The sequence below is a fragment of the Aquarana catesbeiana genome, linkage group LG05, assembly GCF_042186555.1.
Source record: "Aquarana catesbeiana isolate 2022-GZ linkage group LG05, ASM4218655v1, whole genome shotgun sequence".
NCBI lineage: Eukaryota > Metazoa > Chordata > Amphibia > Anura > Ranidae > Aquarana > Aquarana catesbeiana.
The window spans coordinates 440124873-440152733 of record NC_133328.1 but is presented as its reverse complement, the minus strand read 5'-3'; the positions used below and the strand labels follow the sequence as shown (position 1 = coordinate 440152733).

General features: G+C 40.4%; 1 protein-coding gene across 1 annotated transcript in view; it reads right to left on the bottom strand.

Annotated features, from left to right (window-relative positions):
- TMX3 (thioredoxin related transmembrane protein 3) overlaps nucleotides 1-27861 on the bottom strand; it is a 105278-nt gene that overhangs the window by 41868 nt on the left and 35549 nt on the right. Inside the window, exons 5-9 of the mRNA XM_073631273.1 lie at nucleotides 22312-22357; nucleotides 21067-21147; nucleotides 15075-15174; nucleotides 11610-11687; nucleotides 2864-2930 (exon numbers count right to left, since the gene is read on the bottom strand). Of these exons, the coding sequence (XP_073487374.1) occupies nucleotides 2864-2930; nucleotides 11610-11687; nucleotides 15075-15174; nucleotides 21067-21147; nucleotides 22312-22357 (372 nt within the window). The remainder of the gene's footprint in view (nucleotides 1-2863; nucleotides 2931-11609; nucleotides 11688-15074; nucleotides 15175-21066; nucleotides 21148-22311; nucleotides 22358-27861) is intronic.

The following is a 27861-nucleotide window of genomic DNA, read 5'->3' as shown; positions in this document are numbered from 1 at the left end:
CGGCATTACTAATGTTTTCAATAGGAGATGAAAACCAATAGAAGGTTGATTCCCTCAAGGTCATCCGTATTACAGAAATGGGAACAATTCATCAGATACCAGCTTATAAACAAGATTCTGTAGGTTTGTTCTTAAGTTGACTTCGTATATAAGTTGTAAGAGGTACATTTTTTAAGTGCAACTCCAGCCAAAACTTATTTTAGAGTTTTAGATAACATAGGGAAAGGTTAACAGGCCATGCAGTGATGCAAGATTGCTGACAGGTCCGTCGGACAGTAGATGGCCGTCCGGTGGTTTCTGGGACCAGCATCACATCAAGCTGCCTCCGTTCTTAAGTTCGAGTCGAATGTAAGTCAGATATTTGTAACTCGGCGACTGCTTGTATTTAATTTTTAAGTAGATGCAAGAGTTTTTAAAGCACCAGTACTTAAACCCCTTTGGGACACTACTAGTGAGATATCTGTGTTTGTGTTCCAGGGGTTTGCACATCTGCTGTGACAATTATGAGGTTTTTGCACTCTAATGCACCAGGGGGTGCCGGAATACAAAAAGTTGGATGGAAACACTCAAAGCTCCCAGGTGGGCATTAAAAGAGCCTGGAATTATGATAGGAAGATATCTCTTTTGGTGTAAACAAGATGACATAAACTAACCAAATTCTATTTAACTGGTTTACCCATATTCGTGTTTAATATGTACAGCTGTACTAGGTCCCCAGTTGTCAAATGCAATGATGTAGAAATGTTTACTTAAGTCATTTACTTTACAGAAAGAAGCCTGAAAAGCTCTTCTGTAATTGTAACATGGCAATAAACTGGAAGCTCCATATGACACATGCTATGTGCAAAAAACACAGTACTTAGCTGCCCCCAGTAGTAAAATGGTCAATAGAAACACTGAGTCTCTCAGCGAGAAATGAGTAGGATTATACTTGTAATTATATGATTATACTTGTAACAGTTGCATGTAAAATGATCCTAATACAGACCGGGAATGTCAAACCGATTTTGTTTTTTGTTTTTTACCCGGATGTGGCCCTCTTACCTTTTCTTTGTGCACTGCAGCTAGTTTGCAAATTTTTATTGAACAAAGCCCCAGCTGTTTTATTGAACAAAGCCCCATGCACCAGCCTCAACATACAAGGCGACCACAGGTCAAACAGCCCAAACCATTACTGTCCCATGTACAAATGGCAGCCTGAGGCCTAGACTTTCTATCCTTCTGGCCCTTAGACAGTAAATCCCCACTTCCCCGGGAGAACTCACACACCTAAGTTTCCAGGACCTGGACAGCCAGATTTGCACCAACAAAGGTGCTTACCTTATTCCTTTCATCCCTTGGTTTCCCCTGCACTGGGTGACCGATCCTGCATCTGCACTTGTATTTGTGGGTTGTGCAGCTTTCTACTCTTTACACATTATACAAGGAGCTTCTTTTTTTTTTTTTTTTTTGTTCCCTACTGAAACCTTTGTAGTTCTTGCATGCAGAGGGGAAGGAGTGACTACACACAGTTCTAGATTGTCCATGTGTGTAGTACTACATCCTGATAAACTCTGAACAGTATATGATTTACCCACGGCTTTACCCATAACTGTTATGTGCAGCTATTAAAGCAACAAAAAAAAAAATGGCTAAAAATAAGGATGGTTATGCCATACATGTTGCAGCCTAACAAATGAAGTAATTTGTTTACATACAATTTATTAATATATATAATATATTTATTTACAAGTATTTATTGCAGTTTGTGGTCAGTGAATATTTATTATATAATTGTGGTGTTTTATCTATTTACTGTAATAGATTTTCTATTTTTCTAATTGGTAAATTATTCTTGAATGGTCGATCGTTTCTCTAGTCTAGTATGCCATGTATTGTTATGTGCTTGCCTGCACCAAAAAGTCATGTTGGCAATAAAAGAATGAGCATATAATTTCCTGTGGTGTAGAGTATGTTCCTCTTTATACTGTAATAAAAAGTGCTAATGTTAAATCTCCTGTTTAGAGTGTCCTTAACAAGAAAAGTTACAAAGCAAAAGGCTCTGTAGAAACGTTACATATAGCCATGCACAAATGAAAATTTATGTAAGGTTGACATACAGGGAAACCTGTTTGAACATTTCACTCCAAATTTTCGGTATAGAAATGTAGGAGCAGCCGTTTCTGACCCTTAAAGGTGCATGTTCAAAGGCTGCCAGGCTTTGCTATTAATGTTACTTACCTAAAGGATAAGTTTACCAAAAAATAAAATAAATGCACATGTTTTAGCAGGTAAAAAGAGTGAATTTGTTTTTTTTTATTTGGCGCCTGGAAAGCATTGCAACCCTGAAAAGCAGATTGTGGGTGCCATGCAGGACTCCTGCAGACTAATCAGTGTATCTGTGTACTCATACCTCTTACGGTCAGGCAGATACACACTGACAGGATAAGACAATGAACTACCAGAGCGCTCAATAGCACCATGGCAGTTCACTGAGAACTACAAGCCAGTACTTGTAGGTTTCCATTCACAGAACTCTTTGAATTAATGACACGGTCAGGCGGGTGCCTGGATAAGATGACTGCTCACTGTCACTGGGAGGGGTGGGAGGCTGCAGCTGCTGGAACATGTTACATGTTCCAACCTTAATACAGATGGAGCATGTAACATGTTCCAAAAGGTGAATTCATCCTTTAAACTATGTATGTGCTGTCGTGATGCCAGATATGCACACGCTTGTTCCAATTATTGACCAAGTAAGTAATAAAACAAACATGCGCCTTTAAAAAAACAAGCCAAATGACAGCTCCCATATTTCTATCATGACAGGTTAGATTTAAGTTGCTGTATTTCAGCCATGTGTATAGATGCAAGAAAAACTCACCATCATAAACAAAGTAGGTTGAGTCTTTAAACACCAATATAGCAGGTACTTCATTCAGCTTGACATACTGCAAAGCAAAAAAAAAAATTCAAAATAATACGATAACAGTACTTACAATACATAGTACAGTACATTACTAACAATATCAATAGACAATAGTAACAGTATCATATAAAACTTGGCTTAATATTTCATTTTTTTTGATGGTCACTTTTTGAGACTGTTCCCATTGTGCACCAATATTGAAGCATTGCCATTGCTTTACTCTTTTCTATTTCAAGCCACTGGGTTATATATTTGAGTTTTTACCAAGTGCTTTTGGGTTTGAAAAATAGGTTGTATTATTTTAGTTTGTATTACATGTTACCATTATTTTAGAATAACTATTTTCCTTTTTAAAATATAGCATCCAACATTCAAGGAATGGCTATGCATACAAACTATTTTATTTTTACCATTTACCCTACATAGTGGTCCAGTGGTTTCATAGCAACATTTTTTCAGTGGCTGCCAATCTAACTACCGCCAACTCAGGAGACCACTAAATGGTACATATGGACATTAGGAATTGTGGACAATGTAATCATGACAGGCAAGTCACATGTAGCAGAGGTCATTCTAAACACCGATCGGGACATAGTGATGAACACAATCTGAGTTTAGTGAGTTTTACTTTCAGCAACATAAAAACCCCAAATTAGAGCAAAGTCGTTTTATTTCCTATAACATAGCAAAAAGAAACATTACACAGCACAGATTTACTTGTTATTATCTGCCGCCTCAGAACCAACTGCTGAACTCTGCCCCCCCAGGTGCAGTTGACAGTGTTCTGGGACACTTATGGTGTATTCATCACCTTGCATTGGACTTGGTCATGTAATGTATAACTATCTCTGTGGTGACATTTAGAATCAATCGCTGCTCGGCGGGTGACCTGATGCGCGTGGCCAGTAGGTGTGATCGTGGGCATGAGAGCCAGCAAAGGGATTTGTGTGTGTAAACACACAAATCCCTGTTTCGTCAGGGGAGAGGAGACATAGTTTGTACCCACTAAGTAAGAACAGCAATATGTCTCCTCCTCCAGTCACTCCTATCCCATACAGTTACAAACACCAACTAGGAAACACAGTTAACCCCTTGGTCGCCCCCTAATGTTAACCCCTTCCCTGCCAGTGACATTTACACAGTAATCAGTGCATTTTTATAGCACAGATTGCTGTATAAATGTCACTGGTCCCAAAAAATGTGTCAAAAGTGTTTTTTTTTTTGTTTATAGCGCAAAAAACGCAGAGATGATCAAATACCACCAAAAGAAAGCTCTATTTGTGGGAAAAAAAGGATGCAAATTTTGTTTGGGTACAGCATTGCATGACTGTGCAATTGTCAGTTAAAGAGACGCAGTGCCAAATTATAAAAATTGCTCTGGTCAGGAAGGGGGTAAAATCTTTCGGGGCTGAAGCGGTTAAACTACGAGAGCCTTCTTGTTTTTAGCATCCCAATTTACTTCTGTTTTTCTTGTGAAACTATCATTTATGTTCCTTCGATATTCTTCTGATGTGGCAGCCTTTGGAGCATCCATAAAGAAGCAATAAGATCACATTCTGACCTTCTTATTGATCAAGTGGTCTGTGGCATCTGGTGAGTGCTTACGAAGCTGGGGTTACCTGGGAGTCACACGGAAATGGAGTAAAAAGAGTGGCACATGTGGAGCACAGTGTTGAAGAGTATACACACAGACTGGTGTAGGAGAATTTTTTGCATACTGCACTCTATGAGCATGATTTGAAGTGGACTTTTATATTGTAAAGATAGTGATTGTGGTCACTGGAGTCAAAGCGGAACTTCACCCAAAAGGGGAAGTTCCACTTTTCCTTCCTTTCAGTTCATTAGCACCTTATGTAGTTATTGTAGAATTTCAAGTTTCATTAGAGTGCTGCATTTCTTTCTTTTATTATAACAGATGTTTAGGGATTGAGTATTTTTAGCAGAAGTTTTAGGGGTGATTCAGGGGAGTTTGGGTGTGAGGTAAATTATCATTTTATTACCTGCATGTTTGCATTAGTTAGTTTAGTTCTTAACTAGACCTCTCCCTTCTTCTTCATGTTCCTCAGTATCCAGCCTTCATACTGGACACAGAGTAGACGATCATTGTCCATTTACACTTTTATATAACTTAACATCCATGTATTGCATTTTATAAGTAAAATTATGCTGGAGTAAACTGCAGTGTCTTATTGGAGAGTTAAACTATCTGTGCATTCGTTTGAGGATCTTTGTACAGGAGAGGGCCCATTGGCCCACATTCTGTCCCAAACATATTCACTAATAAACACGCCAAAAGAACAAACACCTCTACTCAGTTTGGCCAGATGGGAGAGAGACCTTAACTGTACATTCTCAGCAGCACAGCGGCAACGCATAATCATACTAGCTCTTAAATCCTCGTCTTGTACTAGAGTACAGGAAACTAACTTCAAGCTACTTAACCGTTGGTACCTGACCCCCTCCCGGTTGAGAAGATGCTTTCCATCTTCCTCGAATCGGTGCTGGCGCTGTGACGAGGAGGAGGGAACCCTGATTCATATTTTTTGGTCTTGCTCTAAGTTGCGGGACTTTTGGGGAGAGGTCAGGCGCATAACGCAAAAATGCACAGAATATAATATTCCTGATGAGGCCGCTTTTTTCCTCCTACATCTTTCTTCCATCCCCATCAAAAAATATAAGAAGTCCCTCACACGTCATTTGCTCAATGCAGCAAGGGCGTGTATCCCACTTTGCTGGAAACAACCTCTCCCTCCTGCCACTTCATTATGGCTACGGAGGGTAGAGGAAATAAAGAAAATGGAAGACCTGATCCTCACTGCACAACATAAACAAGAAATACATAAAAAGACCTGGGACATCTGGAACGCATTTATCTACTCCGAAGAAGGCCAGCGCTTACTTGGGTCATGATAACATCTCCACAATTATAAGGATCACACTGTCTAAAAGGAATATGGATCTAGATATCGCCATGTCTCTATCTTTGTGTCCCCCCCCCTTTTCTTTTTTTTTTTCTCTCCTAACTCCCTCTTCTTCCTTCTTGCCCCCCCCTCTTCTATATCCCTTCTCCCTACCCTTACCCCTCTACCTGCCCAGGGAATTTAATTCCCATTTTCTAAAAGAAAAGTTGAAAAAGTAGGTGGGGGACACCCTGATGCTGTAGAACTTTGCATAAAGATATTTTGCATTAATAAAGTGTCACACCAAAGATATCCACATGCTTCAAAGGTTCATGCTCACATATATATGGTATATTGTCTTGAATTTATGTGACCTCTGTATAGCAAGTGTAACAAAACACCAGTACTCATTTATATTTGTATCGCGGGGCCCTCACCCCTGTTTGGAGTTGAATAAAGTTTATATTTGAAAAAAAAAAAAAAAAAAAAAAAACAACTATCTGTGCATTAAATCAACAGGTCGCACAAATCGAGGTCTAACAGGTGTATGTCAATGTATAAAACAGGACAGTAAGACTGCTTTCACACTGAAAGCGCCGGCCGTTAGCGGTAAAGCGCTGCCCGTTTTAGCGGGGCTTTTGCGCTGCTTTTCAGCCGCTAGCAGGGCGCTTTTAACTCAGTCTTGCGGCTCTTTGAAAGCGCTTTTCAGACGCTTTGAAAGCGCTGCCCATTCATTCCAATAGGCAGGGCGTTTTGGGAGCGCTACACACAGCGCTCCCAACCCGCCCCAAAGATGCTGCTTGCAGGACTTTTCGGAACGTCCCACAAGCGCACCGCCTGAGTGTGAAAAGTCACACATGAATGAATAGGAGGCAGTTTTCAGGCGCTTAGCAGAGGCTATTTCCAGCGCTAACGCGCCTGAAAACCACCCCAGTGTGAAAGGGGTCTAAATAGACACATTTCAAAGCCCTTAACAGTCTGCTAGGTTATCCTGTGCCTTATGCTGGGTACACACAAAGTTATTCTTCGTTCAACCCAGCAGATGAAGATTGGCATATTAACACATCCAATGTTCGTATGGCGAGCTCCCCGCTGAGCCTATTGTGTTCTGGCAGGGGGGAGCAATCCTCCTATCAGAACACACTGATCAATGCCCGCAGCCATTGAGTGCAAGTTCTGATCAGATGCTGGTTTTGACAGAAGCCGGCTGCGAGACCAGCTTCTGTCAGATGGGGAGCTGTAAACATGGGCCGAAAGTCAACCAGTTCCTGTCAAATCGGCTGTTTTCAGCCCGTGTGCAACCAGCTTTAAGCTACACAAACAGAATTTCATACAAAAATTCTTAGAAAAAGTCTTAGGAATATTTGTAAGAACATTCTAAAAAAAAAAATGTTGTTCAAAATATTTAGTTTGCATTTTAACATTTGATTTTGGAATGAATGGATTTTATAGAATGAACATTTTTTTTTAAACCCGCTCCTTTGAATTTTCTCATCACTGCGGTCAAAAGCGAACGTCGATTCGATGAGTATTTTTTGGTGAATTGTAGGTTCCTGAGTTACCGCGTTTGTTACCCCAAGACTTCATATTCCTGATATGTGTCTGCTGTGCCATGTACTTGAATGAGAAAGTATTCTGTTCTCTTTGTATTGCTTACTTTATGTGTTCCTGCTAGTTCCCTTGCTTTCCTATTAAAAACTGACCACACTAAGCAGGAGAGCACACCATGGTCAGTTCTCTAGATATGCTGAAAACTGAGCCTGCTCTCCTCCATTGATCAGACTTGCCCTGACACGTCCCCGCTGCACAACCATTCACTGAAAGCTTAAGTGTGTGGCTGCTTCTCCTCCCCAGCTCTTATGCAGCTGAAAACAGAGGGAATGTGATTACTTATAAAAAAGGGGAAAAAAAGGAATTTACAATTTTTTTTTTTTTATATGTATACAAAAATGTTTTGCCTTTCATTTCTATTTTAAACTGAATGGCTCGTTTTACAAGGTGATCGTTTACAATCATTTTAAATACTGGATGAGCTATTTTAATGCAAATACTCATGCGGTATTTAAAATATAACTATAGGAAAAACTTTCTTTTTTTTTTTGATAGAGTAAAGGGGGGGGTTAAAACCCTTGTCAGTTTTTTTTTTCCATCATCTGTGACACATTGGGGAGATTTCCCTTCACTTCCAGTCCCATGGCCAAAACAGGAAGTGAGAGGAAATCCCTGTAAATGAGGGAATTCCTTGGGGACCTATAGGTCATCATAACTAGTGTCCAAATTTGAAGATTTCCCTTCTATTACATTTCTGGGGGCAGCCCAAAATTTGGAGTTTTCTTTTACTTTCATTTTCAATGATAATGGTAAACAATACAAATAGAGAGGGTGAATCTCCCTAAACGGGGCACAGACAGTATAAAAAACTGGCAGGCATTCTAATCCCTCTCCACTCTATCCAAAACTAAAAAGTTTTGCCTTTAGTTACACTTTAACTCTTATTGAATTGAGCACTATGTCTTAAGCCAGAAAAGCAGATTCTCAGTCGCCTCTGATGAAGTCAGGTGATGCAACGCAACACGTAGGGCACCCCGGACTGGAAGTGATGTTGGAGACCTACACACAGAGTTTAGGTTTGATATACCAAGGCATTTTTAATACTTGTTTGATGTAAGAGTTACTCTTTTTAATAAATGCATTTTAATTTAAATACTATACTATTTGAGGTCATTTTGTTTTATCCTAAGATACGGATAAGCGCAGTGGACGGCGCCTTAATTGGGCCATTACCACAGATTACTTAGACATACTGGGCAGAACCAGGGCCAGCCTAAGATCAGTGGAGCATTGTCCAAAGTATGGATTAGAATCAAAAGGTGCATTGGATTAGTCATTGAGGTGAAAGTTCTCGGAGCACATAAGTGTTATGCCCTGTACACACGGACGGATTTTCAGATGGAAAATGTGTGATAGGACCTTGTTGTCGGAAATTCCGACCATGTGTGGGCTTCATCACACATTTTCCATCGGAATTTCCGACACACAAAGTTTGAGAGCTTGCTATAAAATTTTCCGACAACAAAATGCATTGTCGGAAATTACGATCGCGTGTACACAAATCCAAACGCACAAAGTGCCACGCATGCTCAGAATAAATTAAGAGACAAAAGCTATTGGCTACTGCCCTGTTTATAGTCCTGACATACGTGTTTCAGAACGATCGGATTTTCCGACAACTTTGTGTGACCATGTGTATGCAAGACAAGTTTGAGCCAACATCTGTCGGAAAAAATCCATGGATTTTGTTGTTGGAATGTCCGATCAATGTCCGACCGTGTGTACAGGGCATTACAAGGAGGTGGAAGCACACCAATTGTTTTCACATTATCACACTTGAATTGATTCTCTTGAAGGAAGTGGATTGCACATCTTACATCACCGTTGGAGAATGAACTATTTATAATATACTATTTGCACTTTGATATGGACTGCAATATTGTTATGTGATTCATTTTGATTATGTTTCGTTAACATACACACCGCATGAACAGGTTACGATTTTGATGCAGTGCAAAATCCGCAGTAAATTTGCATTGCATTTAGTGTGAACTGAGACTAAAGCCATAATTAAATGTATAGCGTGTGACAATGGGGTTGGTTTACTAAAGGCAAATCAACTTTGCACTACAAGTGCACTGAAAGTGCACTTGGAGGTGCAGTCGTTTAGATCGGAGGGGAAGATCTGAAATGAGGGGAAGCTCTGCTGATTTTATAATCCAATCATGTACAAGCAAAAATACTGTTTTTTATTTTCCTTGCATGTCCCCCTCAGATCTACAGCGACTGCACTTCCAAGTGCACTTGCAGTGCACTTGTAGTGAAAGTGGATTTCCCTTTAGTAAATAAACCCCAATGTTACTCATGTTTATGCACTTCATCCAACAAGAGTACAACTCTTCCCCTGCAGATCCTCCTCCTGCTGTGTCACGTCATGGCGGGGAGAGTCATGGAGAGACTATCGTATGGTCAAAATCAAGCGATCTTGCAAACTTCTTTTCCCTTGAAGAGGTGACCTGAAGTGAGGACAGGCTGTCAAGTCCGGGACATCGGGACTTGATTGGAAAGCATTACCTGTTTAATACATCCTGTCCAATGAGACTTGACATTTTTTTTAACTCCCCGATATAAAGATGGGGTTTCAAGGACCATCTTCATTCTTTACAGACGTAAGGCCTCCTTTACACAGTGGGGTAGCTGCAGTCGCCAGTTTTCTGCCGCAAAAATGAGCCAATGTCGCTGCTGGAATGACCTGGTCATGCGATCAGCAGCAGCTGCTCAGCCCATTAAAACTAAGTTAGACCCCTTCCTTCTGTTTCATTTTCCTCAATAAGGCCCCTTTCACACGGGCGCCTCTGTATTGCGGATTCTGCTTGCTCAGCAGGAGATCACTCCGCTGACCACACTGAGCAGGTGAATGACAGGTCCTGTCACAGTCGGAAACGGTCCCGCTCTCCTCTATGGGGAAATCGGGTGGAAACGGAACGCTTGTCTGTTTTTATCCAGTCCGATCTGCCAGACGGATGGAAAATAGGACCACCATCCATCTGGATTTTGCGGCAGGGGATCGGATCAGATGGCAGCAGGTGTCAGCGGACATGCGCCGCTAACATCCACCGTTCCATGGGGAAGACTGCAAGGTCCGATCAGGTCCGCCTGAAAAACTGACAGGCGGACCTGATCAGAAAGCTCATGTGAAAGGACCCTTATGCCGCGTACACACGGTCGGACTTTTCATCTACAAAAGTCCAACGGACGCCGACGGACTAAAGCTGGCTGGTAATCCGATCGTGTGTGGGCTTCTCCGGACTTTCAGCAGACTTTTTCAGCCTCAAATCCGACGGACTTTAGATTTGAAACATGCTTCAAATCTTTACGTTGTAACTACGACGGACCCCGAAATCCGCTCGTCTGTGTGCTAGTCCGACGGACAAAAACCCATGCTAGGGCAGCTATTGGCTACTGGCTATGAACTTCCTTATTTTAGTCCGGTGTACGTCATCACGTACGAATCCGTCGGACTTTTGTGTGGTCGTGTGTAGGCAAGTCCGTTCGTTAGAAAGTCTGCTGCAAGTCCGCCGAAAGTCCGCCGGAAGTCCGCCGGAAGTCTGTCGGACAGGCTGTCGGACTTTTGTAGACGAAAAGTCCGACCGTGTGTACGCGGCATTAGTATCCAGCCTTCAAAGTGGACTCAGATGTAGAAGATCACAGTCTATTTACACATTGATATGAAAGCCGAACATCCATTTATTGCATTTTATAAGTAAAACGTCATTGGATTAAACTGCTGTATCTTAATGGAGAGCTGAGCTGTCTGTGGAGAGCGCTGAATCAAAAGGCGATCATACTGGCCACATGGACCAAGGTCTAACAGAAGTGTGTCAATGTATAAGGAAGTGCTTGAAACACAACCGACAGCATTGCATTTTCTGAAGCTATAGCAGTCACTCCCAGACCACCAATGATAATGAAAGTACTGGTCTGTGAGAGGTCATATCAGAGATGCAGAAACTTTGAGAACCTGAATAATACCACGTTCTTAAATTTTTTTTACATATCAAAAATAAATTTTCATAACTGAAAAAAATACTCAATGCAAGAAGATCTTTTATATGGTGTTGTTAAAAGTAATAAAATAAAAAAAAAATAAAAAAAAGGAGCACTAGGCAGGTGTTATTTACTGAGAAAAACAATTGAAAATAAGCATGAGTTCTATGCATCGCAACACATTATAAAAACTGCATTATTACCTCAGGCAAGACATCTTCTGAAGCAGAAAAGAAGTATGTGTACACAATAAGTTCTGATGCAACTTCAATGAATTTTTCCTGTTAAAACAAATGATACATTTTATGGAAGGCACAACTGTATTTAACGCTAGGTATTCAGCAAAATGTATCAACCAATTGTTGGATTTTCTTAATCTGCTAAACAGATTTGTAATTTTTTAGCTGGTCTTAACCACTTCGCCTTTTCTGGCACTTTTTGTTTACATGTAACAATGTTTTTTGTGTTAGAAAATATCTTAGAACCTCTAAACAATATATATATTTTTTTTTAAGTGGATATAAACCCTCACATGTACCAAGTGAAGTGAACAGCCTCAGATGATACAAATCCTCCAACATAAGTTTTACATGTATATCTTCAGTCTTCTCCTCTGTACACCCTTTCAAAAGTGCAGATCACGTTAAAAATCTTTCTTCATCTGCCAGCAGTACATAGGGAAAGGGTGATGAGACTGCACTTGAATGAAGAAACATGCAGAGCTGTATTCTGAATAGACAAGCTCAGTGCTCATCTCCCTCTGAACACCCTCCTCGACACAAATTGTTATCTCATGTGTCGGAGAACTTCTCAGAAGTGACTCATGATGATAACAGAGGAACGAAGCACTAGAGAGAAAAGACACTCAAAGTTTTGGAGAGAGACAAGAAAACACTATTAGGTATATGTGCTTACTTCAAATGTCATGAATGGAGTTTACAACCACTTTAAAGCAGAGGCCCTAGAGAATAAATTGCTGGGTTATGCAATTATTTATGTCACACGGTATTTGCGCAGCGGTTTTTCAAATGCAATTTTTTTGGGGGAAAAATACACTTTTTTGATGTTTAATAATAAAATATTAAAAACAGAATACATAACCCAATTTTTTAAACTATAAAAGATGATGTTACGCCAGGTAAATAGATACCAAACATGTCACACTTTAAAATTGTGCAAGCCCTGCAACAGCGACAAACGATGCACATTTTTGCTATCCATAGGCGATGCTTTAAAAGCCTTTACAGCAGGGATATGCAATTAGCGGACCTCCAGCTGTTGCAAAACTACAAGTCCCATCATGCCTCTGCCTCTGGGTGTCATGCTTGTGGCTGTCAGAGTCTTGCTATGCCTCATGGGACCTGTAGTTCTGGAACAGCTGGAGGTCCGCTAATTGCATATCCCTGATTTACAGGTTACCACTTTAGATTTACTATATCATACTATAACACCCAACAAAGAAGATCCTGTCTTAGCTGGGCTCTATGATCAGCCAGCGAAAGTGGCGGCTGGTCGATTTGGACTCCAATAAAGCTGCAAAGAGGTGTCAGCTGGTTATGTGCTAGGATTGCTTTTACAAGAGATCCGACCACCAGCTCTAAAAAACAGCATCAGGATGGGTATATCTCTGGCTGGCAAGTGGTTAATGGTTCTTTTTACAGCAACTTGTCAGGGACTAGTAAATAACAGTATTAGAATCAGTACTGTCAGAAAGAATGTATTTAACTTGTGTGGACTGCAAAACTAGCTACAGTATATTCAAGACAAATTAATTAGTTCAAAAAATGCATTTTTTTGACATCTGCAAAAATGACAACGTTTTTGGTAATGTCCCTCATGCTCTGTGTCGTTCATGAAAATATAAACTGTAAACTAGCATAAGGTAACAATCTGTGTTAACACCAGCTAGGAAGAATTTAAGATGAACATTTAAACCAGCAATAGGCAAGGTAGGTTAAAAACATACTGATCGCTTTTAATTCTCATAAGCTACCAATCATTATTTTTAATGCTGGGTGTAACAAAAATTGATGAAACACTACTGGGAAATTTTATATGAGAAGTTGAGGATTAAAAAATTATACATGGGCATAAAAACTTTCAATTATAAGACTGCGATATAATCTCATGAGCGTTTCTTAACAAAAAAAAGCAAGTCTTTTCTCTTCCTGCACACAGTAATCTTTGTTTCTTCTTAGGAGTGCCCTACCATGATTATATCACTAGAGAATCATGAAAACTGTCATTTGGCACTGGTATTTTCGAAAGAAAGGGTATGGATTTACAGGTTTAGTGGTATTACCTGAGTTTTGATGATTTAGGAATAACTGATAAACACATGTAAAAATATGTAGTGAGTATTTCACTAGGTATGTACAATATATTGATTTCCTGGGCTTGACCTCAAGGGCATCTACAAAAAAGGGATGAACATTTCTTCTACACATATGGTAACCTTTGTTTAACTTATAAGAACGCATATCTCACAATTACAAGGTACAGAATAAGCAAAGCAAAGATTGTTGGAAAAGCGGTGGAAAAAACCTTATCGTGGTTGGTTCTGTGATTAGAAGGGAATCTCATACCAAACAGCTGCATCCCATATACTACTGCCTTTTTTCAATCCAGGATTGTAACCACAATTCTCGCCAAGGACCTAAATGTTCTTAAAGCGGAGCTCCACACAAAAGGGGAAGCTTCCGCTTGTTTGCACCCTCCACTGCCACATTTGACACTTTTTGGGGTGGGGCAGGTACCTGGTTTTGACAGGTACCCCCTTCCACTTCCGGTTACAAAGCTGTTGCCCCCCCCCCGCAGCCTTACTTGTATATTTGTAGCATGGCACTGTTTGAGGATCTTGTTGCTTTTCCCAATTTTTATCTATGGTTGTGCCAGCAACTTTGTAGTCTTAAGCCTCGTGCACACGATCCGATTGTTGGTCGAGCGTCAGACTTTTGTCCAAAGGCGTGTGCCGGGAACTTGTCTTGCATACAAACGGTACACAACTGTCTGCCAACAAACATGAACGTAGTGACATACGTGGAATTTCAGCTCTTGAGCGCCACCCTTTGGGCACCTTCTGCTAATGTAGTGTAGTGTTTGGTGAGCACTGATTCCGAGCACGCGCGTTTGTACTTTGGGCTTTTGTGTGACGAACTTGTGTACCCACAATACGAAAATCTGAAAACAGAACGTTGGCCGCTGAAAATTTACTAGTCTGCCATCCGACATTTGTTGACCGAAAGTTGGACAACAATTGTCTGATGGAGCGTACGAACGGTCGAATTTTAGGCAAATAGTTTGTCATCACACAATCCCCTGATGAAAATCCGATCAAGTGTGCGAGGTTTAAGCGTGATTTCACTGTTTATGTTTTGTCTGATATTTGGGCTGACGTGCCTTGACTGGGCCTGAGATGTCTAGCTACACCTTTTATAGGTAAAAGCACAGACAATGTGAATGTCTAAAAAAAAAAAAACAACAAAAAAAAAAAAAAAAAAAAAAAAACAGCTATCCTTTCTCAATAAAGTCAATATGTATAATGTCTTGCTAGCCTAATTAACCATTATAGCAAAGCTAATTTTAAATTGTGCATTTCTTCACATGTAAAGAGTCCCATAGATTAACATTTTGTAAAATTTAGAATACTGAAAATTTTAGCTTTTTACCTTTAGAGTAGAATCAACACCAACATATACAAACAGTACTTGGTGACGCTTCTGCACATGTTCGAACATCTGCTGGCTAGGAAGCTGTCGTATAAGAGGCCTACAACAAAAAATAAACATCAAAGAGTCAAATATATTCAAAATTAAAAAAGAAACAGCCAGCTATTTAAAAATTTTAGAAACAAAGGTGGTGTATGCTATTAAGAAATGTGTCTTTCACCACCATTTCCATTTATTAGAAAGAGTTAGGGGGCCTGGAGAATGAAGATTTCCTTTTAGGCAGAGTGAGGGCCACAGGGTGGCACATATTTAGGCAGAGTGAGGGCCATAGGGTGGCACATATTTAGGCAGAGTGAGGGCCATAGGGTGGCACATATTTAGGCAGAGTGAGGGCCATAGGGTGGCACATATTTAGGCAAAGTGAGGGCCATAGGGTGGCACATATTTAGGCAAAGTGAGGGCCATAGGGTAGCACATATTTAGGCAGAGTGAGGGCCATAGGGTGGCACATATTTCATGAAGACTGGTGTATAGTGGGGAAAGCGTGAGACAAGTCCAGAATGTACATTTTATTGGAAGTTGCATTCAGTAACGACCAACACATTTCACATGGTCCCCCTTCATCAGGGATTAGGCATAACTGTAAGCTTTAAATATAACCATCAAAAGTGGATAATCAAAACAAAAAAAGGGCTTGCCTTCTCAACCTTCTGAGAAAAGCCAATTACCCACCGCTTCCCTAGTTAATAACACTGCCAATATTGTAAAAAGTGCATAGGGGGACAGATGGGTAGGTGGCTTTATCTCCCAAAAAAATTTTAACTTAGAAACCAGGGAACTTGGTACCAACGTTAGCTCTTAGTAACAATGTAGACCTAGATTCAGGCAAGGGTGGCCTTTAAACCGTATGAGACATGTCAGTGTTGAATGATAAAATGCTTAGGGTTCATTTAAACTTGCTTCTTTGTGTCATTGGACACGCTTTGTTAAGGCACTCTGAATGCCAATCAAGGCCTCCATCACTAAATAAAATGGTTACCTTACAGTCCTGATCACATGTTGCGTTTGCTCCGCTTCACAAATTATAACCAATGTCGCTTTTTTTGGTGCTTTAAAGCATCTCCAAAGCCTCCATAGAAGTCTACAACAACGCTCGCTTACAGCACCTTAAACTTTTGAGAGGCTTTTATTCAGAGTTAGCTTTGTTTTGTTTTGGAGGTATTTCAGATATGAGATATCACAGAATGCACTGGGAAACCAACAAGCAAACCAGAAAGACACCATCAGCAGTCAGTACCAGTTCATGTGTATATATTCTGTTAGTGTCTGGTGCAGATGTCGCATCTGGTGTTTGAAAGTGAGTGGGGTCTGGACAGAGCAACCAGCAGACAGCACACGTGGTGTTCAACATGGAAAAGCTATAGCAGAAGGTGAGCGGGGACCAGAGAGAGAAGACTGAGCGGCAGAGGATCAGCAGAGCTGAGGGACCGGAGCAAGAGAAACTAGCAGATGTAACATGTGGTGGGCAGCCTGGGAGAAATATAGTGGGAGGTGAGCAGGGGCTGGAGAGACAGCAAACCAGAGGATCAGCAGAGGTGTGGGTTACTACTAAGCAGAGCTGCATGATTCTGGCTAAAATGAGAATCACAATTTTTTTTGTCTAGAATATCACGCGTCTCGCAGCATAACATCATCACATTATACAAAAAATTGGGCTAACTTTACTGATTCGTTTTTTTTTAATTCATTAAAGTGTGTTTCCCAAAAAATTGCATTTGAAAGGCCGCTGCGCAAATACAGTGTGACATAAAATATTGCAACAACCGCCATTTTATTCTCTAGGGTCTAATGTTTGGAGATTCTAAGTAATTTTCTAGCAAAAAATACTGATTTTAACTTGTAAGCAACAAGTGTCAGAAAAAGGTTTGGTCTTTAAGTGGTTAAACTGCCCTTATTTATAGACCAAAGTTCATCCCATTGATATAAAAGAACTAAATAATACTTTGTTTATAGTTATCTCGCAGCTCTGACAATGTTGTGATAAACTTGGCAGGCTGCCGGTTTTGTTTTTGTCACCTGTGAGCAGAGAACTCTCTGCACTGCATCCAGGAAATGCTGTATTAACATCGTGAGGGGGTTGCAATTTTTTAACAATTAATCGTGCAGCTCTACTACTAAGTGGGGGATCAGCAGAGCTGGGGGTTCTACTGAGCAGGGGACATGCTGAATGAGAGTACTAACTGGGCAGAAAATCCACACACACACAAGGCATTTGCCAAACTTCATTAAAACATCACCAAAGCATCAAAAACACATCAAAAAAGCATGTTGAAGTGGTAGGCGTTTTAATATGTGTTAAAGTCAAAGCAAGTGTAAATCGGCCCTTTCACATTCACTTCAACTTTAACACACATTAAAGCGCCTACCACTTCAACATGCTTTTTTGATGTGTTTTTAATGCTTCTGCAATGCTTTTTTGAAGCTTTAATTAAGCTTGGCAAATGACGTGTGTGTTGATTTACTATTTGTTTTAAAGCAACCCCAGTAAAACCCCAGCTCAGCAGTACTCCCACTCAGCAGATTCCCAGATCATTGATACCCTCATTCAGCAGATCCCCTGCTCAGTAGTAACACCGGCTTTGCTGGTCCTCCACTCAGTAGTAACCCCCAGCTGTGCTGATCCCCCGCTGAGTAGTAACCCCCAGCTGTGCTGATCCCCCGCTGAGCAGTAACCCCCAGCTGTGCTGATCCCCCGCTGAGTAGTAACCCCCAGCTGTGCTGATCCCCCGCTGTGCTGATCCCCCGCTCAGTAGTAACCTCCAGCTGTGCTGATCCCCCGCTGAGTAGTAACCCCCAGCTGTGCTGATCCCCGCTGCGTAGTAGCCCCCAGCTGTGCTGATCCCCCGCTCAGTAGTAACCTCCAGCTGTGCTGATCCCCCGCTGAGTAGTAGCCCCCAGCTGTGCTGATCCCCCGTTGAGTAGTAACCCCCAGCTGTGCTGATCCCCCGCTGAGTAGTAACCCCCAGCTGTGCTGATCCCCCGCTGAGTAGTAACTCCCAGCTGTGCTTATCCCCCGCTGAGTAGTAACCCCCAGCTGTGCTGATCCCCCGCTGAGTAGTAACCCCCAGCTGTGCTGATCCCCCGCTGAGTAGTAACCCCCAGCTGTGCTGATCCCCCGCTGAGTAGTAACCCCCAGCTGTGCTGATCCCCCACTGAGTAGTAACCCCCAGCTGTGCTGATCCCCCGCTGAGTAGTAACTCCCAGCTGTGCTGATCCCCCGCTGAGTAGTAACCCCCAGCTGTGCTGATCCCCCGCTGAGTAGTAACCCCCAGCTGTGCTGATCCCCCGCTGAGTAGTAACCCCCAGCTGTGCTGATCCCCCGCTGAGTAGTAACCCCCAGCTGTGCTGATCCCCCGCTGAGTAGTAACCCCCAGCTGTGCTGATCCCCCACTGAGTAGTAATCCCCAGCTCTACTGTCCCCCACTCAGAAGTAACCCCAAGCTCTGATGATCCTTTGTCTTGCTGATCCTTCGCTCTCTCCAGTCCCTGCTCATATCCTGCTATTTTCCCCCCAGGTTGTGCTCCATGTGTGACATCTGCTAGTTTCTTCTCCTCCTCCAGGCCCCCCCCCCCCAGCTCTGCCTTTCAGTCCTCTTTCTCAGGTGCCCACTCATCTTCCATTTTAGCATTCCCCTGTTGCACACCACAAGGGCCATCAGCAAGTTGCTCTGCTCTGGACCCCCCCTCACCTTCCGGCTTCTCCACACTGCACACCAGATGTGACGTCTGCACCCGATACTTCCAGAAAATATACACGTGAACCAGAAGTGGCTGCCGATTACGTCTTTCCGGTTCGCTTGTTGGTTTCCCAGTGCATCCTAGGATGTCTCTTACCTGCATCACCTCCAAAACAAAGTGAAGCTAACACTGAATAAAAGCCCCTCAAAAGCTGCAGGTGATGTTAGCGAGCTTTGTCATAGACTTCTATGGGGGATTTGGAGAAGCTTTGAAGCACCAAGAAAGCAACATGGGGTATAATTTTTGAAGCAAAACAAACGCAACATGTAAACAGGACTGTAAGTATATCATATTATCTAGTGACAGGTGCTTTGACTGGCATTCAGAGCACTTTAAAAAAGTGTGATCAATGCCACATTTTGAAGCAAGTGTAAACAAGCCCTTCGAGTGAGCATTTTGCAGCTGCTCTCTGATCTTGGCTTTCATTTTCAACCACTTCATAGTATCTCTAAAGCAGAGCTCTTCCTGTTCTTAGACCAGTGTCTTTACACGGCTTGAAATGACATTTTTCAGTGCATGCTCATTTTTCATTGCATGCTCACTGGGTGTAAAACAAAACACCCTTTCCTTGTAGACCGAATACATTTTTTAAAATGAGAGGACAATGAGAGTTTCTACAAGGAAGAGGAGGCCAGTAGATATACTGTATGTATGGAAATATATTTATATGCAAAGTCTCTGGGGGAACCTTTACCACTCAAGCAAACACACTAACTAGTCAAATAGCAGTCTTAACCATAGTTATTACATCTCTCTTCCAGTTTTTTTATGCTCATTATTATGTTTCATTATTAATGATGAGCCTGTCCAAATACAGAATCTAGGTGGAGTAGATGTTTGAACATGTAAGAACTGGATTATCCAGCCCTGATCACATGATGACAGTTTTATTCATAACTTGAAATGTGCTTCAGGCAAGGTCTGGAGTATTAACATAATACTGTATGGCTTTTATTTGACAAAATGTCCATGTATGTTAGGCTACAATAAAAGACCTCAAAACATGCTGAAATCCTTATTGCTATTGGTGCCCACGTGTATGACATCAGGCTGACAAAACGTGTATTTTCTTGGACCAAAATACATGACAACTAAAGAATAGGGAGGCAGATGTCAGGTGTCTTTCTTTGTACAAAGACTGACAATAGAAGAGTATAGACTGCATTCCCATGTCTTGGAGACTACTAGTCTTGGAGATTCTATTAACAACATAAGGGTGATTTTTAAAACCCAGGAGAAATTAAAGGTATTACCAAAAAAAGAAATGTGAGATTTTTGCCAACATTTTATACAAGAAAAAAAAAAGAAAAGCGTGTACTGATTAGCACTCGCCAGACAGTGCTCTCCTATATATTTGCTCACTTCGATATACAGTAGACCTCTAAATTATAGGAGGGCTATACAAGTTCAATTGACATAATCAGGCTAGAGGGAGACATTATGTAAGGCGGAGAATCATCTGGATTATATGAACTCTGGATCTGGGAGTGCCTAGGTTTGGATTTGTATGGTGCCATCTGCCCGATTATCTCCATTGAGCTTGTATAGAACTCCTATAATTTAGAGGTGTAAACCGACATGAGAAGCTATATAGGAGAGCACTGTCTGGCACTGATATATTTGGACACGGTGCGCTCATAGGATTTCATGTACTTTCTTCACTTGTCCATTGGACTGGCACACAATAGTTATATATTATACACATGGGACTACTTTATTATTGCTGATGTAATATGCATATATTTGTGTGTTGAGGTTTCACACTTTCACTATTTGAATGTAACACAAAGGTGTAAGTTTAATAACTTTTTTGCATATTTGTTTTATATTAGAAGTGATAAGATTGAGATGAGATTGGTTTATGAGCGCTGCAAAATTTTTATATATATGTTATGGGTAAAATTTTCTGTGGGTGATTCACGGTATGTGCTAGCTTGATATAATTAAGGAAATTGGTATTTTGCAGCATGGCAACAATTAGTAAAATATTTACTCCATTTGCATTGTCTGTATTTGCATTGCCAACCCCATTAGACAACAACTGCCTACATGTGCACCCCCCCCCTTTAAAGTGACAGGTAGGTGCAAATCTATGGCATGCTCTTGCCTAGGCCACCTGCTCCAGTTCTGCTAAATAATTTTATACAGAGATAGGGCTTTGTTTACCATACATCATTTTAGAATACCTACTTACCCAGCAACTCTGTTTGCAAATTCAACAATGTCCTCCTTTGTTCTCTGGCCTCTATAGTTGTATGCCATATCACCTTTTAATCTTAAAAGAGACATAAATGTTAAAATAAACCAGTGCATGTAGGAAAAGATACTACTGAAATATTTACACCTAAATACAATATCTAAATGTGTGCCAATATAAAGGAAAAAGATACAAACCAGTCAGTACCAATACAGACCAGAACCACTTTGTCCAAATACCATTATATAAAAAAAAAAAAAAAAAATTGCATTGTTTCTAGTAAAATAAATCGAAAGCCTTAAAATGTGGAACATAATAAAAACATGAAATACTCACCTGGTTTCTTTAGACACCCCTCTGTGTTGCAGTGCTGGGTCCGTTGTTAGGTGATTGACTCTCAGTGTCATTCACCCCACTTCTCCTGGGACACATGGAGCATCATTATGTTACCCTAAGCTCACAGGGCATTGTTTCAGAGAATGGTGCCGATGCCATCAAATCCTCCGGCCGTCTGATTGGCCCCACTGTGATGACTCCACTTCCGCGCATGTGCACGGGAGTCAAGGACCGCGGCACGGAGCTCTGAAGGGATGGCATGGGTATACCGTATACCATCCCTTCAGAGTGTATAACCCGGTCTCATCACCAGCTGCATGATGTGTAAATATCTCTATTCATAGTATCTAGAGGTAATCCTTATTATAGGCTTACCTCTAGGTACAAGCCTACAGAATGGGGTTACATCCACTTTAATTGGTTTTCAATCCTGAGCCAAAAAAAAAATAACTATTTGAAACCTATTGGTTGCTGATCTTCATAGAAGACAATCCTCTAAGCAATCTTGCAGATCAGCTGTTAAGCAAAAAACAAGCCATATATAGAGTATCAAGGCAAATCGATATGAGCAGATTGCAAAATGTATCCCATTTCTCATGGGCACATGCGGATATCTGATCACCAAGACTGGAAGAGGAATGTAAACTATGCGGCGGGCCTCAGAGTGAGAGCTACACCTGCTTTGAGGGTGGGAGCAAAGGTTTATGGGAAAGTTCATTTATAATCACTTTTCCAATAATGCAGGTGCAGGGTAAAAAATAAAAAAAAAAAATACATTTTTGTCACAATTTTACTGTGTTGCTATTTGAAAGATTTGAATGAGGTTTCACTTTTAACAGGAATAAATAAAATACTGGGGTTTTTTTTGGTTTTTATAGCAGTGCTTTCAGTTTATGTAGGACTTACAGTTTTATTGTTGGAAATCCACGGACCCCGAATTCTGAAGCAATACCTGCAATGAGTAAAAGGATTATTTGTCTCACTTCCAAATATCTATTCAAATCTAAATACAATACTATTCTTGTGAACTGGTAGATAAGAGGTAGATATTAGGGATGTGGGTACATCACCTTAGGAGTATGGTATGCATACCCAAGACTTGGAATAGGACCACAGAAGCCCTTGGAACAGCCATTTAACAAGGTTTAACTAGTATATATGGATTCCTTGGCTTGTTCCCATGATTGCCTCCCCTCAAAGCCCTCCACATCTTGTCTTTGCTCTTCCTCCTGCCTCTCTGTTTAGGGGTTCCAGCCCTCAACAACTCCCAGGGTAGACAACCTTGTTCCTCCTGGAGACCTCCATTTTTAATTTGGGCTGATTAACACCTAATCTATAGTATATGCTCCTGACAAAGTCAGATTCAAAAAACGCGTTGAGAAATGTCAAGAGTTGCTCTTTCTGGCCAACCCGGTGGAAATAATACTCCATTTAAACAGATGATCTTTGGATGTGCAATTTGATGTTGTATAAGACACTGTGATTGTATGAAATCAGCCATATGTTTTTAGTTGAAAAAAAAGTTTAAGCCGCTTTAGTACTGATAAAAAGTAACCTTAATCTTATGAAGTTATTGTACGAATGATGATGTACCTGAGCCCTATGGGTGTTGATAGTTTGATAGATACAACTAAAAGTAACAGTCAAAAAGAGTATTGTAAAACAGAACTCTTAAAAGGGAAAGGTTTTCTTTTCAATATACGCACTCAAAAGAGAAGTATGGGTTTTGGGGTTCTTGCAGATTTATACTTACCTAGGTGGATACTGCATTGTTCCCCCACCGGCTCTAACACTGAAAACCAAAGATAAAACACCACAGATCTCCAAGTTCTCACAGCCTTGTGAGTCACCACTGTCTGCTCTGTTCCCCTGCATCGCTCACTGGAGCGATGGGCTGTAGAGAGGGCGGGAGTGGCCGGCTCAGGCTCCCAGTGGCTCGCTGAGAGGCTGAGCTGGGTGCCGGTCCAGGCATGTGGGCAGATCCCAACTTCATTGTCACGATCTTGCCCGAGCCTGGACCAGCTCTGTGACGTCAGCAGACAGCGGACTTCAGCCCACTGTCTGCTAAAAACAGGTCGCAGGAGTACAAAACTAACTGCACTCCTGTTATCCACAGAAGTAGTACAGCCAAGTGAACTTTGGCTGTACTTCTCCTTTAAAAGAGATCTATATAATTATATATAAAGCAGTATTAAATCCAAAAAGAAACATTATTATTTTGCAGCTTAAAAATATTTAGATATGACGGCTGCATTAGTTCTGTTTTGTGTTTTCTTTTAATTTTCACCTGCTGATCTGGCCAGTAAGTGTGTTATTTTCAACAGAACAAGCTGTCCTGTAGATGTAGCAGTTATGGGGATAAGGAAACCCATTTACCACTGAAAGGGGTGCTCTTAGTGATCAGCTTTTATGTATTTAAGTACAACCCTTATCCCAAAAAGAAAAAAAAAAAAAAAAAAGGTTGATGTAAATGCTTAAAATTCGTAGCTGGAGTTTGGCTTCAATTTGTACATTGCATATAAATTTGCCAGTACATTTAACTCTCCCCTCCACCAGACTGACAAAACTGCTGTCCAAAGGTGTCTCTGTTGCTACTTCATCCAGAGTATAGGTACCATCATATAGGAGATGTGTTACTGGCCAGATAACAAGGTGAAAACAGCGGGGAAAAAGCCTATAAAAAAGGAAACAAATGCAGCCACTGCATTTAATAATTTTTAAGCTGCAATATATAATATTTTTTGGTTATAGGTTTAACACTGCTTTTAAGTTGTTTGATGATCTATGCATGACACAATCCATCCATACTTGTGATTATGTCACAAATACAATCTTTTCTTCCCTCATTCTTTTTTCACTTTTTTTGGGCAGTTCATTGCCCATGGGGAATACTCAATAGCACAGTATAGATGCTATGGAAGAACAGGCGGACATAAACATTTACCGGTATTTTGATTTCATTTCTAGCATGTATAAATTGTTTTATAGGATTGATATAATCTCTGTTCTAATAATACAATGGTATACGGGATCATGTTGTCCCTGGATATGTGCTCTGAGTGTTACCCTTGCAAACATTTTAAAAAATGTAATACCGGTACTTTAACAAATACAATCAGAATATGGAAGCCATTGTATTATCCAGCCATCAGATTTAAGTGTGTGTGGGGACCGTTCACCTATTGGATATTTCTTATCCTAATTGGAGTTCGACTACAAATCACGGTTGTATGCAGGTAGTCAGACTTACCTCTGATTTTGAAAGATTTAAAAAAACAAAAAAAACATGAAATGATGTCAGCTGCAGTATAATAGCAGATCTCACAGCTCATAAATCAGAGCTCTTTGTCAATGCATTACTGCAATGCTAATCCTTCTCTTAGTTATATCAGGATTCCATAGACTAGACTAATCCCATAAGAAATATTTATCCTCACCTAACATCTGTTACTCTTACATCATGACATTTCTCCTCTTCTGTCTGAGACTCATAAAAGTTTAAATAGGAGAATATGAACTCTCATGAGCTACAAACTCAAAAAGGTCCACCTGCTTTTTAGAGAGTACAATAAAAATAAAGACTCAAAAAGGTCCACTGCGCTTTTTAGAGTGAACAAAAAATAAAAAATAAAGACTCAAAAAAAAGGTCCACCTGCTTTTTACAGAGTACAATAAATTAAAAAAAAAAACTAAAATAGGTACTATAAAAATTCTCATAAAAAGGTCCACTGCGCTTTTTGGAGAGAAAAAAAAAAAAAAGAATCAAAAAGGTCCATCATTGTGCTTTTTAGAAAGTACAATAAAAAAAAAAAAAAAAAAAAAAACACTCAAAAAAGGTCCACCTGCGTTTTAAAGGGTACAATAAAAATAAAGACTAAAAAAAGGTCCACTGTGCATTTTAGAGAGAACAAAATAAAAAATAAGACTCAAAAAGATCCATTGCGCTTTTTAGTGGGTACAATAAAAATAAAAAGAGTTAGCCTAGCAAACAGTGCTCTGTCTAACAGTTTATTGAATGAAAAGATGACTATTATATGCAGAGCAGAGAAGTCAACGTATCATTAGATGAAATGTTACATTTATACCACGAAAACTACGTAAATGACTTAGTAGCATTGATTATTTATATCCTATCTACTGTATGACTATTATAAACAACCTTGCATATCTAACGTTATTGCTGTACAGACCATAATGTTGGAAGAAATATTTGCAGTACAAAAGTAAAAAAATAATTTGCGCAAGCGGGAATAAAGTGCCGTCTCTACAAGGTGCCATGTTACTGTCCCGAGAACTGACAAAAAGGTGAAGATTTCATTACACAGGACAAAATATACTTTTATTTATCGCAGCCTAAGATGACCTTGGACAGTCATTTTAAACCTTTGAAAGTAAAAGTCCTGACAAGTGTAAGAACCTTATTTACGCAACAAAGCCTCCTTTGCCGTTTAATTTTCTATTCGGGGGCCCTTTCACAATTTTGGGGCTAAGCCCTTCCCTGCTACCCTGTCCAATCATAGCACTTCTGTGGCCAATAAGAGCGCTGTAATTGGACAGGGGGGTGGGAAGGTGAAGGCTCCAATGTCAATATAAATATTATAATCAGTATAATTAAAGCATGGGAACCATGCTTCTTATCTGGTCCTAAGTCCAACCAATTTAAGGAACAATTCGAAACACATGAAAGGGGAATTTAAATGACTTTAAAAAGCATTCACGACTGTGTAATTATGTCCATATTTTGACACATTGGGGTTTATTTACTAAAACTGGAGACTGCCAAATCTAGTGTAGTTCTGTATAGAAACAAATCAGCTTCCAGGGTTTTTTGTCAAAGCTTAAAGGAGAAGTCCAGCCTGAGCTCTTTTGGCTGGGCTTCTCCTTATGCCCTGTACACACGGTCGGATTTTCTGACGGTAAATTTGTGATAGGACCTTGTTGTCGGAAATTCCGACCGTGTGTAGGCTCCATCACACATTTTCCATCGGAATTTCCGACACACAGAGTTTATAAAATTTTCCGACAACAAAATCCGTTGTCGGAAATTCCGATCGTGTGTACACAAATCCGACGCACAAAGTGCCACGCATGCTCAGAATGAATTAAGAGATGAAAGCTATTGGCTACTGCACTGTATATATATATAGATATATATATTTTCTTTTTTTTCTTTTTATTATGTTCCAAAATATGGATATAATTACATGGTCATGAATGCTAGAATTTGAAGTCCCTTCCATTTTCATGTGTTTCACATTACTGCCCTGGTAGGATTTGTGGTAGACCCACGGCATATTTTGTTTTTGTGTTTGTTCCTCATTAAGAAAAAGGCCAAAATACTGATGCAAATGCAGGTATGTACTTTATCCACTTAGCGACCGCCCTATAACAGTTTTACGTACAGCCAGACTTCTGCCTGAAGGGGGTGTGCACACACCGCCGGCAGGCCGCTTCTGCTGTGAAAATTCACACTAGAAGCCGGTCTGTGGGTGTTGGGCACTCAATGTCCTCCGGCACCCGCCAACCACCAGTAAACTACACAGAACGGGGCAGATGCAGGTTTTGACAGGGGGGGAGACATGGATTCTGTGTTCGTGCAAAGGAGGAACTAGAATCCATGTTTTCTCCTAGTAAAATCAGCACACATAGTAAACACAAAGACTGGCTAGGCACACATTTAACCCTTTGATCATCCTAGATGTTTAACCCCTCCAAGCCAGCGTCATTAGTACAGTGACAGTGCATATTTTTAGCACTGATCACTGTATTAGTGTCACTGGTTCCTGCAAAGTGTCAAGTTAGTGTCTGTTTGCTGCAATATCGCAGTCCCGCTATAAGTCACTGATCGCCACCATTACTAGTATAAAAATAAATAAAAATTCCATAAATACATCCTATAGTTTGTAGATGCTATAACCTTCGTGTAAACCAATCAATATACCATTATTGGGATTTTTTTCAACCAAAAACATGTAGCAGAATACATATTTGCCCAACTTCATGGAGAAATTGGATTTTTTTTTCCATTGTTTTTATCCGATGTGTTTTATAGCAGAAGTAAAAAATGTATTTTTTTTTTTTTTTCAAAATTGTCGGTCTTTTTTTGGTTATAGCGCAAAAAATTAAAACAGTAGGTGTGGGAAAAAAATACATCCATTTTATTTGGGTACAGTCAGTTAAAGTAATGCAATGCTGTATAGCAAAAAATGGCCTGGTCATGAAGGGGGTAAATCTTCCGGAGGTCAAGTGGATAATAGCATGCTCAGAGCCCACATGATTATTGCCTACACTTGGCGACTTAAAAAAAAAAAAAAATCCTTGCAACTGTAACAAATGAAAAATAAACTTGCTTTTTGGGATTAGGACGGAAGTGAAAATTATATTATAATATATATATATATATATATATATATATATATATATATATATATAAATAAACCGAAACTAAATCTTCCT